At 40.1% G+C, this 13,666-nt stretch overlaps 3 protein-coding genes across 4 annotated transcripts in view; 1 reads left to right on the top strand and 2 right to left on the bottom strand.

Annotated features, from left to right (window-relative positions):
* Positions 1–13,666, top strand: part of LOC123975654 (serine/threonine-protein kinase mTOR) — a 384,954-nt gene that overhangs the window by 207,498 nt on the left and 163,790 nt on the right. The window lies entirely within an intron of this gene.
* The window catches only part of agrn (agrin), a 376,177-nt gene that overhangs the window by 308,783 nt on the left and 53,728 nt on the right, over positions 1–13,666 (bottom strand). The window lies entirely within an intron of this gene.
* LOC123974570 (intelectin-like) overlaps positions 12,058–13,666 on the bottom strand; it is a 43,224-nt gene continuing 41,615 nt past the window's right edge. The window contains exons 4-5 of the mRNA XM_046055378.1: positions 12,464–12,573; positions 12,058–12,360 (exon numbers count right to left, since the gene is read on the bottom strand). Coding sequence (XP_045911334.1) covers positions 12,217–12,360; positions 12,464–12,573 — 254 coding nt within the window. The 3' untranslated portion in view covers positions 12,058–12,216. The remainder of the gene's footprint in view (positions 12,361–12,463; positions 12,574–13,666) is intronic.

The raw sequence follows: 13,666 nt of genomic DNA, 5'->3' as shown, positions 1-13,666 counted from the left end.
ATGCCAAAATGCACCTTGAGAGTCGTAGTTAACTTCCAACTCAATATATGTAGGCAGGCTTGTAGCTTTAAGTTTTTATCAAAAAACAAATATTTTCTGATGAGTTATTTAACATTGTTTATGGGGAAAATAAATGAGACTTCTGGAACTAGAAGCAAAACAAATCATATTTTGTTTGTTCTAACGAACACTGGTCTGCTGCTACTTGTTTGTCTGCTTTTGCACTGTGCTAATCATCTCTGACTGCTAACCTTTGTGGCGGTGTTCTCTCTCTATCTTTCTATGTCTCGCTGTCTTGTGTCTTTTTTTCCTGTCTCGCTCTGCTTTCTATCATCTGTCGTCTGTTTTTTTTGTGGTTGCAGCTGCTACCAATGAGGTGGAGAGAGGTTAGTCTGCTCTTCTCTCTGTCCTTAATGCAACTCTCTCCTCCCTTCCTTCCTTCCCTCATTTCCTGTGCTTTACCCATGCTCCCCATGAATTTGATATTCACAGCCACAAATTTAACATGCTGTATGCAGTCATGCTCCATGTTAACAGTGCATGTCCTTGATGTTCAAGCAGACCGCTGAGTTTCTAATTTGTCCTCTCAGATATCTGGGGTTATCCTGCTTTCTGCTTTCTACATACATGTTATTACCATGATAAAGTCAAAATAAACTGTCAGAATATTTCAGATAAAGTTTTCGACATTAAAGGAGAAGGCTGGCGATATTTTTGTAATTGTCCAAAATTCCCATGAAAAGACCCAAACCAACATGTTTGTCTGTCTCTCTGACAACACGATCATTTGAATTCAGTAATTTTCACACTGTAGTTTTTTAAGTCAATTGTGCATTAGGTGGGGACTACTTATAGTAGTGGGCCACAGCTGGCCCACCAGCAATAATATCTAGCCCGTGGCCAGATTATTTTGATAGAGGGAAAAAAACAACATTATAGTGGCTGGTGCTGAAACAGATCTCAGCCAGGACAGAAAAAATTACTCACAAAATCACTTCCTCTTAAGTGATTGTGCCTAGAAAATAAAAGTGCGAGAACATCTTTGCAGCAGTGCTTTATGTTGTGTTTAATTGAGAGTTTTTACTTTGAAAAGTTCTCAAGGAAATTCAAAAGAGTCTCTGGCTTGCTTCACACACCTCTGAAAAAGCCGTCTTAAAACATGAGATTGGATTCCCCTGAATAAGAAACGCAGGAATTTCCTCTTCCTGTAGATGAAATGAAAATAGGCGTCCATAGGATGATGTGGACCAATCGCGTGGGGGAACACACTCCTGCACGTGCTTAATTGAGAACATGTAAAAGGATCTCTTCATAATCAATTTGTTGAAAAGGGAGAAACAAAAATACTAGCGACAAGTGGTGATTGAACAGACAATCCTTCAAACAAGCACACAGTAGGCTAAATGATGGATTATAAATGAATAATTTACTATGTTCTGGCCTGCCATCTACTGACTTGAAAAGATTTTGAGCCGATGCCAGACTTATTTGCCGACCCCTGGCTTACAGGAATGAGCTGATTGACAAACAAGCAATGACAGTCTTTTATATACAACTCACCAGTTCTGTTAATGGTAGCTTGGTCCTCTACATAAGAATAAATTCATTTATTCTTGCATAATTCTAATGCGAGAATTTCCAGTAATAATAACAATAATACAACAATCTGTTATTTTCTACTAAGATCTACTAATATGACTGCTTCTAAATAATTTAGTTAGAAGCTCTGTAGCACAAACATGCAAACACATCTCCCATCGTTTCACACACACACACACACACACACACACACACACACACATTCTCATTGATCCCCCAGTGATCATGTAATTATTCCCAGAGTGCTCTGTGATGTCAGGAGTATTGGTTTATTCCCCTGATGCCTCATCAGTGATTTGCTTAGAGTTTAGAGTTTCAGGAACATTCACGATACACACGAGAAAATCATCAGGAATATGACATTCGCAGAGATGAGATCATTTATCAGACCAACTGTGTTGGTCCTGGCCACAAGAGAGTCATCCATCATCAGAATACACACCCAAACAACACAGACACACACATGTCAGTACAGATACACACAGTTCTACATATACACACAGAGATGCTCAATCATACTGAGATGCATAAGCAGAAACACACAGAGAGGGAGCTGGAAATATTTAGGTGTTAATATCATAATTTCACTTTATTTATTTATTATTTTTGTTAATGGTATGCAAATTATTGAAAATGTGTTGAGATGATGTGTGTGTGTGTGTGTGTGTGTGTGTGTGTGTGTGTGTGTGTGTGTGTGTGTGTGCGCGCTAGAAAGAACTTTGTGAGGAAAAACTGGATTTCTGCGCTCCAGAGCTGAACCCATGTCAGCACGACTCAAAGTGCATTTTGACTCCTCAGGGATACAAGTGAGTGCAACAAACACACACATGCGCACACACACACACACACACACACACACACACACACACATACATACATACTGCTTATCTCTGCAGGGAATAACCAGCAACTCATTTATTTCAGTGTGAGAAATGTTAGTACTGAAATCCTGCAGGAGAGAAAAAAGAAAACACTGCTAATTCTATCAACTTTGCACAAGTATAGGTGAATGTGTGTGTGTGTGTGTGTGTGTATAAGGTTTCCTGTCCAGATTTTATCTGAACCTTGTTTTAGTTTAACTCCCTCGTGATGTGTACTGGGTTCAGCATTGTGTGGCTCTATGTGTGTGTTTGTACTGTTGCTCAGCTGTATAAAGTTATTAACACATGATGTCTGGAAGCCAGTGCTGTTCATCAGGCAGCTTGAAACCTTAAACTAAAAGAGCCCTGCTTTTCTTTCTGCATTCATCTGGTTAAGATCAAGATTTAGTTTGTGTGTGTGTGTGTGTGTGTGTGTGTGTGTCTGTGTGTGTCTGTGTGTGTGTGTGATTACTATCTATATATCTATTATTACTGGGTACTCTAACCAGATTGTCTGGGTCAGGAGTTTATTGCTAGTGCTAAAATATCTTATAGTAGACGAGCAATTATAGACAAGCAATCACAACAAATCCACCCATAGGCAGAGATGATGTATGTTTAACCGAGAATATCTGAGGGTTGAAGTTCAGTATCAACAAGCATTTCTGTCTCTGTATTTTTGTGTGTACCTTTTAGGTGTGAGTGCACTCCAGGCTACGTAGGTGAACACTGTGAGCTGGACTATGATGACTGTGAAGACAGCAAGTGTCAGAACGGTGGTCAGTGCATTGACGCTATCAACGGATACACCTGCGTCTGTCCAGCGGGATACAGGTAAGGTACACATGCCAGGCAAACTGCCACATACTGATCACATCAAAGTACTATTCTCTTAACCAGCAGTATCTGTGATTTTATTGTGAAGTGCATGTTAAGTTTGTTGCATTGCTGACTTTGTCTCACGCTCATTTAAAACATTTTCCAGACTTTTTCCAGACTTCAGTGTCAATATTTCCTTGACCATTGTCTGTAATGTGGCGAAAAATTTGTGTTTGCCAAAAACACCACCTTGCTAAATGTGTATTTATTTGTAATGTGTGGTGTAGAGCGGGCTCCCCCTTGTGTTCATCATCAGTTGTCTATATATCTATTACCCGAATTTGACCATTTTGAAAAACAAAAATAAACACAGTACTCACACAGTATTTTCTCTAGAGGTTAATTTTTATAACACACTGCAATTAAGAGAAAAAAGTTAAGAACATTCCTAACTGTGATTAGGAGTACTTTGGTGTTCCCAACTGTATAGGTTACTTGGCTGAAACTCATACTTACTGTATCACTATCATATTTATAATCGAAAAACACACAATTTCAGTCATACTTGCTGTATTCAATGAGTGTGTGAATGTGTTTGTGTGTGTTACAGCGGGTTATTCTGCGAGTTCTCTCCCCCCATGGTCCTTCCTCGCACCAGTCCCTGTGACAACCACGAGTGCCTCAATGGGGCGCAGTGTGTTGTCATGGGATCTGACCCCCGCTGCCAGTGTCTCCACGGCTACAAGGGTGAGCGCTGTGAGATGCTCGTCAGTGTCAACTTTGTCAACCGCGAGTCCTACCTGCAACTTCCCTCCAGTCTCCTCTCACCGGAGACCAACATCAGCCTACAGGTGTGAGCTTTACAGCGAGTTTCAGCTCATCGTTTAGATGTCCGGCCAGCAACTTTACTGTTTGTGGTTTCTCTCCCTCGCAGCGTTGTTTTCAGTGAAAAGCTCTAAAAGCCAACTGAACACTACCTGCACAGCACCAAATGACAGACACAGTTAGCAACCAGCCAGTGAGCATGCAGTTGCGGTGTATTTAGCAGCTGTACTGCCAGATATTACCTTCAGGAGTTGGTAGAGACCTATCCCCAGTAGCATATTATACACATATGTATTATGTAGTTCGCAGAGGTAACACAAAGCATCAGTTTTGCCAGTTAAGTAGCTATCTTGTGATCTGTGCGTAATAGGCGCAAACTGGGGATAGTAGAGAACAAAAACAGAGAAAGACAGTAGATGTTGGACTTGAGCTGGACATCTTAACTTAAAAGCTGATGATGTCAATGTTGTGAAAAAGCTTGTATCTGCTTCGCCCAAGTAGCCAAAAAAATTACTTTTTGCATTTTGGGATGATGCTTTTACTTAAAGGTCCGGTGAGGAGGATCTATTGACAGAAATGCAATAGAAGATACATAACTATGTTTTCAGTGGTGTATAAAAACCTTACACAATGAACCGTTTCACACCGCAGGTCCTCTTACATGGACATCGCCATGTTGCACCGCCATGTTTCTACAGTAGCCTGAAAGGACAAACTACTCTACAGAGCTCATTTCATCACTACCGTAGAATATGTATAAAAAGAGGAAGGAGTAGTAGTAGTTGCAGTAGTAGTTGTCTAGTTTGTTAGAAGTAAGAAGAGAAGTGAAATTTGGACAAATAGAGGACCACATGTATTATTTAGCACAAGAGCCGACAGAGCTTGTCGGCCGCCGTAGTTTCTCCTGTGCACTTGGAGAGGGAGGGGCAAGTGGTGACTGATGGAGCATTCATGTAGGGGAATAATCTGAATTTTTTCCCTTCAAATATTTATTGGAAAAAAGAGGAATAAAGTGTACATGGCACATAGAGTATACAGAACAGTACCCAAATATACAAGAAGACAAAAAAATAAATACTTTGCCAGGGGTAGTCTATATTATATAAAGATTTTAAAAGAGGACCACATGTTGAACGTTTCCACAGGCTTTTAGTTGTTGGATTTAGAAATATAGTTATAAAAATATAAATGAAAATGCGTCCATGTTAATTCCGCGTTCTGACTTAAGAACACACACTGAAGTCGGAAGAATGACTTCACAACTTGAGAAATGTGACCATCCGAGGAGCATGTGAATGCACAGTGAGCCATTGGTTGCAATTTACAACCCTCACCACTAGATGCCACTAAAACTTACACACTGAACCTTTAAGAATGAAGCAAGAGTTTTTACTTGTAACGGAGTAGTTTTACACTGTTGTAATGGTACTTACTGAAGTTCATTTAAACAAACACGGTGTGTTTTCAGATTGCTACAGATGAGGACAGTGGTGTGTTGTTGTACAAAGGGGACAATGATCACATTGCCATGGAGCTGTACAGGGGACGCCTCAGGGTCAGCTACGATACTGGATCTTACCCTCCTTCTGCTATATACAGGTAGCACACACAAGCAGAAATACACTCAGTGATGCCACTTTCACATGATGGATGATACAAATGTTTAGACCGAATCTCTCTCTCTCAGCGTGGAGACAGTGAATGATGGTAGCTTCCATGCTGTGGAGTTGGTAGCATCAGACCAGACTTTGTCTTTGTCCATCGACGGCGGGCCACCTAAATCCATCAACTCCATCAGCAAACAGTCCACACTCAACATAGATTCTCCGCTTTACCTGGGAGGTAAGGACCCGGGTACATTGTGTGTTGTATAAATAACTAAGACAAATACATGACAGATACTTCATTTTTCCACTGCAGGAATTTATTCCTTTAAAGTAAAAAATATATATACATTACTAGCATTATTTGCTCTGTGAAGAAAATTACAAACAAACTTTCTAAATATTTTATTATATTTATTTATTTTTAAATAATCATTTTTTAAAAAGCTCTCCTCAGAGATGACTTTGTGTGCTGTTGTTTTTTAATATCTACATGATCATTGCATTGATTGTCACAATATCCTGCAGAGGGCCAAAAAGAAGATAGAAAGATTGTTTTCTATTGGAGCAAAGGCCCAGATATCCTGGCACGAAACTTTAACCACAAGTAACCTTGATGTGTGTCATTTGAAATTTTGAAGCCCTAAATAATAACACTAAAAGTACCTTTAATTGGTTTTATGGTTAGGTAAGTACAGCCATTTGTGTCACAGAAAGGTACTGAGAAACTAATGCACCCTGTTATCACTGGCTGGCTTGATTACTGCTCTCTTTAGTGGAGTACCCAAGAAAGAGATAAACTGCAGATTGCTCCAAACACTGCATGTGCTGACTGAGGCCCGAAAAAGAGTACACCTTTTAAATTCTTCCAGTTGTTGATTTATAGCAGATTAATTTAAGCTTCTGTGTTTAGTCTTTAAATCCTTCAGTGAACTGGAATATATGTAAGAAATGTTTTTATATGTGCCACATCTGATCCTCTGGCATGAACATTTTAGTTGTCCCAAAGTCAGGAGTAACCCTGTCACCTGTGGAACATCCTGCCAGAGGACAGAGGCATTCCAACATCATTTCTAAACTACTAAATCCTACATTTCAGCTTAGTATTCAAATAACAAATAACATTAGTTTTATTATTTAATCTGTTATCTTTTAATCTATTCTCTTATGTGACCTTTTATCACTTTCTATTTGTTTATTTGTGAAAAAAGCCACAATATAAATTTGATTTGATTTTGATTTGTTTAAATATGTACCTCTAATCACTCCTTTCTTAATCCAGGTATGCCAGAACGTGCCTCAGTCTCCGGGGGCCTCTCATCCCTGCAGCATAGCTCAGGAGGACGCAACGGCACCAGCTTCCATGGCTGCCTCCGCAACCTGTACATCAACGGAAAACTCCAGGACCTAGGGGCCGGGCTGGGGCCAAGAGCTTCAGGCTCTGGCTCTGCACAGAGTACCACTAGACAGTGGCTGGGCCACGGAGTGGAGCCAGGCTGCCAGCCCTGCCAGAGAGGCGCCTGCGTCCAGGGTGACTGTCACCCAACAGGGCATCGTGGCTTTACCTGCACCTGCCACCCTGGCTGGACGGGAACAGTGTGTGACCAGCAAGTCAACAACCCCTGTGATGGCAACAAGTGAGTGTTTTCTGTGCCACTTTGTCTATGTGTTGCTGATTGGGTGATTACAGTATTGGTACTAGTTTAAAACCACAGTGAGAACAAGGTTTATGTCCAGGGTTCAAAGAGGGGTATAGCTGGAAGATTTGTATATGCATTCACATCTTCATCTTCACTGTCTCTCCCTCCTCCATCCTCAGGTGTATTCATGGTACCTGCCTTCCAATCAACTCCTACTCCTACTCCTGTCGTTGCCAGCCTGGTTTTGCTGGTGTACTCTGTGATGAGCAGGACCAAGATGCAGCTAACCCCTGCAGTCTGTCTCGCTGTAAACATGGCAAATGTAGAGTGTCGGGCCTGGGCAAGGCTTACTGCGAGTGTAACAGTGGATATACAGGAGAGGCGTGTGACAGAGGTGAGAAAAACATGTTCTGAGTGTGTCTGTGTGTAAAAATTATTACCTGTGTTTACAGTAAACTGACTTCTCACATTCTTCTAAAAATAATATCTAATGATGTTCAAGCTTTTGTATGTAAGCATCTTAACAGAACCTCTGTTACTTTCCCAACAATAACCTCTCAGCAGTGTGTATGTGTCTCTAACAGTGTGTCTCTGCATTAATGCTTCTAACCTGTTGCTCTTTTAACTCAGCATCTCCTGAGCTTCCTCTTAATCCCTCGCGGGGGATTTCTCAGGTGAGACTGCCTGGTAACATCTTACTCGTCGGCCTCTTTTTGCTGTCTTTTTTTCCTTGTTTCCTTTCCATTGCAGCCCAATATATATCTACACAACACCCCTGCGTCACCTTATCTTCACCTTATGCAACATGTAGTTTCAGTAGTATGCTTCTTATTTTTCATCTTTCAAATTTTGCACAGCAATTTGACAATTCAAGATTTTTTTGTTTTTGAATAATAAAATCTTATTTTTAGTCAGATAATCTTGTCAGTTAACTTGATTTTTCTTAGTAAGATCTACAATCAATTGTTTTAACTACAGCGGACATGAAACAAGTCTGAAAAGTGGATTGCATGGTTTTATCTCATTAGTATGTTTGCATTATTTAGAATAAGAAATTGTTGGGCTTTTTATCAAGGCTTTATGTCACAGTTTTGTAGTGGCCCGATTGCTATGTTAGTTTCACAAATCTTATGATGCTATACACAATTGAAAGATTCTTTTGGTTTGATATTAGCAAATATCTCAACATTTCACAATATTTTGCTTGTTTATAGCAGGGGATTCTTGCATTGCATCATCCCTCATGGTGTCACTTCGTCTCATTTTACTGTCCTCTTCTTGTCCTCTATACTGTCCACTAATAATGTTGAGTTATTGTTTATATGTCATATATATCCTACAGATGGCCACAAAAATAGGCAAAAAAACATTTAAAAGCATAGATAACTTGTAACCTTTCTGTTCCCTCCTCCATGCCTGCAGAGGTGGCCTGCCGAGGGGAACGGGTCCGAGATGTCTACCAGAGACAGCAAGGCTACGCGGCGTGCCAAACCCAGGAGAAGGTCTCCCGTCTAGAGTGTCGGGGCAGCTGCCCGGGGGGAGCAGAAGGACAGGGCACCTGCTGCACCCCCCTGCGCAGCAAACGCAGGAAATACACCTTCCAGTGCACTGATGGCTCTTCTTTTGTCCAGGAAGTGGAGAAAGTGGTCAAGTGTGGCTGTACAAAGTGTTCCTCATAAAAAAAAAAAAAGAAAAGAAAAGAGACAACACCCTCTGCAGATTTCCTCCCCTTCTGATATGTTTTATGTTCCTGCCCGCCTTACTTGACCCTTGTTCCCCTTGTCCAAGGTCCCAATTCCTCCTGAGAAAATCCTTTACCCTCCACAGCCCCCAACCTCACACTGTTTCTTTTTTTAAAAACCCTTAAAAAAGGCAAAAAAACAAGAGAAACAACTAAGAGTTTCTTTTCTTGTCAGTGCTGGACTGATGATTGATGCTTCCTCGGTGGGGATGTTGAATTGTATTGTAAAGTACAAAAACAGACTTATTTTTTATTATGAAGTGGAGAAAAACACAAAAAAAAAACACAAGTTGACTTTTTCCTTACATCTACTTCTTTTCGTTGGTCATGATGACTCCAATGTTGTGCCACACTGTCTCTTCCCTGGAGGCCGGAGCAGTCACTGACAGCTGACCGCTTCCTCTAGACTTCCTGCTTCCTGTCTGTGAGTTGTGTGTTTTAGGAGTAACCTTTAACTGGTAGTACCACAGACTCACCACTAGGAGGCGCTGCATTAAGGCATCAGAGAAGGAGGGCAGTGATAACCTCCTACAACACAAGAAACCACCACTGTAGTCTGAGGTCTCCCTCAATAGACCTCCAGAACCCTGTGAGACTGTGTGCACGATCTAACACACAGCTGTGCTTAAACTTGTGGTATTTTTTACAGCTACTGAACAACACAAACACACACACATACAAATGCTCTCACCTGCAGACGTTATATATATTACCTGTCTGGGTAAATACACTACTCTCTGTTTATCTACCCCAGTCAAGAATGACAAGTATTTATTGTATCATAAATACCTGTACCTATTCAGTAGATCCCCTATGTATCAATCTGATTCTTTTAATATATATTAATTTATATTTGTCCTTATTTTTGTATTAAAAAGACATAATCTGTCAAGATAGCTGAACTAACAAAATGGTGTCCTTTATTTTGGTTGAAGAGAAGTTGTTTTTTTTGATCACTGAAACTATTGTGCTTGCCAGAGACCTTAGTTACATTTTAATCTGCAAATGTGACGTGAAGACATTGTATATTTTTGTCGCGTTTCCTGAGAGTTTGTACTGTGCCATTACCAGAAGGTCTTTATATTAGAGTATAAATGTATAGATAATTTCCCTACCTATGTCTTTCACACACAGATCTTGTGAGTAGCATTAACCCTAGAGGATGCTTAGAACTGTTTTTACCTTTTTAACAAATTTATGCTTAATGAATACTGTGACTTTTTCTAAATGAAACTACTTTGTTAGCCCCTTGGTCTCCGACGTTAACATGTTGCTGCTAAGTTTTTGTACCGTAGACTTGGATCCTGATCTGTATGTTATATAGAACTTCCTGCTCCTACTGTACGGGGGCACCTTGTGTAACAGATAAATATGTCCCACCACCTCTACACATGTGCATTGTGCTTTATACCCCCCCACCCCGTTCTCGATCCCCAGACTAATGTCAGTTCCCTGACTGATGTTTGTTTATTAAACACAATATTTACCTCACACTCCTCACATTTGCTTTTTTTTGTCTCACTAAGAGGTCCAAGTCAGAAATATTTCCCCTCAACATACTGAAGAGAACTATTATTAAAGTTCTGAAGCACAATAAAGTGGACTGTAATCTATCATTAAACATACTGTGCATAAAATTGAGACTACAGGAACGACCGTGCGAAATGTCTTCATCCTCACGGTTTCCTCTTTTCATCCCCTCTCGGTCTCTAGGTAAACATTTAACCTTTGTCAACGACATTTTTACTCCACACTCCTTCAGTATTTCTGAGGAATTTCAGAGCATGCACATAAGACAAGTTTTTGTCACTCCCACTATATTAAACGATACAGCAAACTGGTGATGAGTTTCTTATTGTCAACAAATCCCATAAAAAGAACAAGAACAATGAATTGTTCCCTCTAACAAGTGTTGTCTGTGTAGACAAAGCTGTGTCTCTGTGTCACAGGCCTCCTTTGTTGTCCAAAAACTATTAATAACACAAGGCCCACTGTTGCACTGGGTGACATGTTTATTCATTACAATGAACGTGGGAACTGTCGTTTATTTTGAGTTAATCCCACATACATCAGCCTGCTGCTGTATACACTCACTAGCATACCAAATGTGTATTAATCCACAGCTTTAAATAGTCCCCAAGAAATGCAGTATTTGGTCCTGTTTTAGTAACATTTCCTAAAAACTACAATACCAAGCTGTTTTTTCTTATTTGTGAATAAAAGTATATATTTGTGACCCATTTTTTTAAATGTACATCTTCAGCAGGAACAAATCGACTTGGTGCAGAGAACCACAGACAAGGCGGGAAGGAATGCATTGTTGGTTTTGATCTGTTTTTGATGGGATTTGATGACAATAAAAACATATGCAGAAAAAACACCCACCTCTTCCTCTTAATGTTTTTGTATTACAGGTAAATCATTTTGTGCCAACACTCATTGTCTTAAAAAAACAAACTACAATTGTATTTTTGCCCAAACCTGCCTTTGTTCCTTTCAGCAATGTGACCTCTCAACCGACAGCACTAAATTTTAAGGTCTGAGAGTTAGGTCAGAATCAAGGTCTATATGGGTAGTTTAGAGATGATGGCACACAGATGATGGACATCACAGGATCATAGCAGTCAGACAGACAGCAATAATCTTCAGTTGAGGGTTTTGAAAGAACATCTCAGTAAACAGACAAGATGCAAAAGGTAGTGGCTTTGAATATCTGCAAACACACATACAGGAGACTATCACACTCTCAACTCAAATACATTTCAAGCCCCCGCCCTCCATGGGTTAGACGATAAAATGTTACTTTGCTGCTCTCTCATTTCCTGTCACATTTCTACTGTCTGTAATTAAGGCAAAAATCCCTTATAAATATTTTTTTTAAAGAAAAACCTTCCAACAAGTCAGATTGTTAACGTTTTATTTGATTATGCAGTTCAATACTGCCATCTACTGGATTATGGCTGAATTACTGTAATAGCTGAACTGTTCTTTATGGCCAATGAATGACACATACAGAAACTTAAAGCTAGTTCTCTGTAACATGACACATGCTGTGATAAAGATTGTTGATTAGACTGACGTGACATATAATATAGTATACATTTAAGCTACATGTGCAAATAATGCTCTCAGCGGTAGAACAGTAGAACAGCAGCCTCAGTAATCTCTTTGGAAGCGCTCCAGCCTTGCTCCCTTCCCAGTCTGTCCCAGTCAAATGATGGGAAGTCCCCACACTGATCAGGGTGGAAAAATCCACCTCCTCCTATACAGTACTGGACACACACACACACACAAAACAACAGGATTGTTAGACTGTGTGTCATTTTCTGTGATGACTGACTGACAGCAGAAGTACGATGACAGATTCAGACTCACGTGTTCAGTGTTGCATCCTGTGTTTTTTGGCTTGACCCCGGAGCAGATAGCCATGGCTGCACGTTCATTGTTTATTGCTCTGAATGTGATGAAACCTGGTTCAAACTCCGCTTTAATATGAACGGAAAAAAACATAGTGAGTTTATCAAAGGCTAGCTTGATTGTAGCAGCATGAATTTAGTTTGAATTTAGATTGAAAGCCAGTGCTCAACTTCAATCTGTAATGTTAAGAACCACAAATCAAGCCAGAAATCTTGGTGTAGTCATGGACTCAGACCTGAATTTGAGGAGCCACATTAAGACAATTACAAAGTCAGCCTACTATCACCCATCATATCTTCATTCGACTTGACTACTGTAACAGTGTCCTTGAAGGGCTCCCTAAGAAATCCATCAGACAGCTGCAACTGATTCAGAACGCTGCTGCTCGAGTCCTCACTAAGACCAAAAAGGTGGATCACATCACTCCAGTTCTGAGGTCTTTACATTGGCTTCCTGTAGGTCAAATAATTGATTTCAAAATCCTGCTGTTAGTTTATAAAGCACTAAATGGTTTCGGACCAAAATACATTTCTGATCTTCTGCTTCGTTATGAACCATCCAGACCTCTCAGGTCATCTGGGGCAGGTCTGCTTTCTGTCCCCAGAGTCAAAACTAAACAAGGAGAAGCAGCATTCAGTTATTATGCTCCGTATATCTGAAACAAACTCCCAGATAACTGCAGGTCTGCTGAAACTGTCAGTTCTTTTAAATTAAGACTGAAGACTTTTCTTTTTACCATAGCTTTTAATTAAATATTTAAGATTTTTCTTTTTACCACTGTCTTTAACTAGTAGACTGATAACTTACACTGCATTGTAACTTTTACTGTCCCGTTTTCTTTTTCTTTGTTTTTAGCTTTTTACCATTGCTTTTAATTAAATATTTACACGGTGAGAAATGAGTAGGTAATTGAGTGAAAAGATAATGAGAGTGAGATTGAAGTGAAGGAAGTGATCTTAAATCTCGCGCCCGAGTGATTTGCAGGAACCTTTGTCCACCTGTAAACTCTGTAGTGTCCGAGGGTTTTTGGAGTTTCAGTGGACCCAAAGATTGCTACGGACCCGAGTACAGACTAGCTAGAGAGAGTAGATTAAGTGTACTTCTCTGTTTATTCTCTTTTCAAAATAATTGTAACTCAATTATTTGCTAAACCCCTCAGCC

Source organism: Micropterus dolomieu, linkage group LG08 (genome assembly GCF_021292245.1).
Source record: "Micropterus dolomieu isolate WLL.071019.BEF.003 ecotype Adirondacks linkage group LG08, ASM2129224v1, whole genome shotgun sequence".
Classification (NCBI taxonomy): domain Eukaryota; kingdom Metazoa; phylum Chordata; class Actinopteri; order Centrarchiformes; family Centrarchidae; genus Micropterus; species Micropterus dolomieu.
Note: the sequence above shows the minus strand (reverse complement) of the source record. Positions and strands in the feature narration are given on the sequence as shown.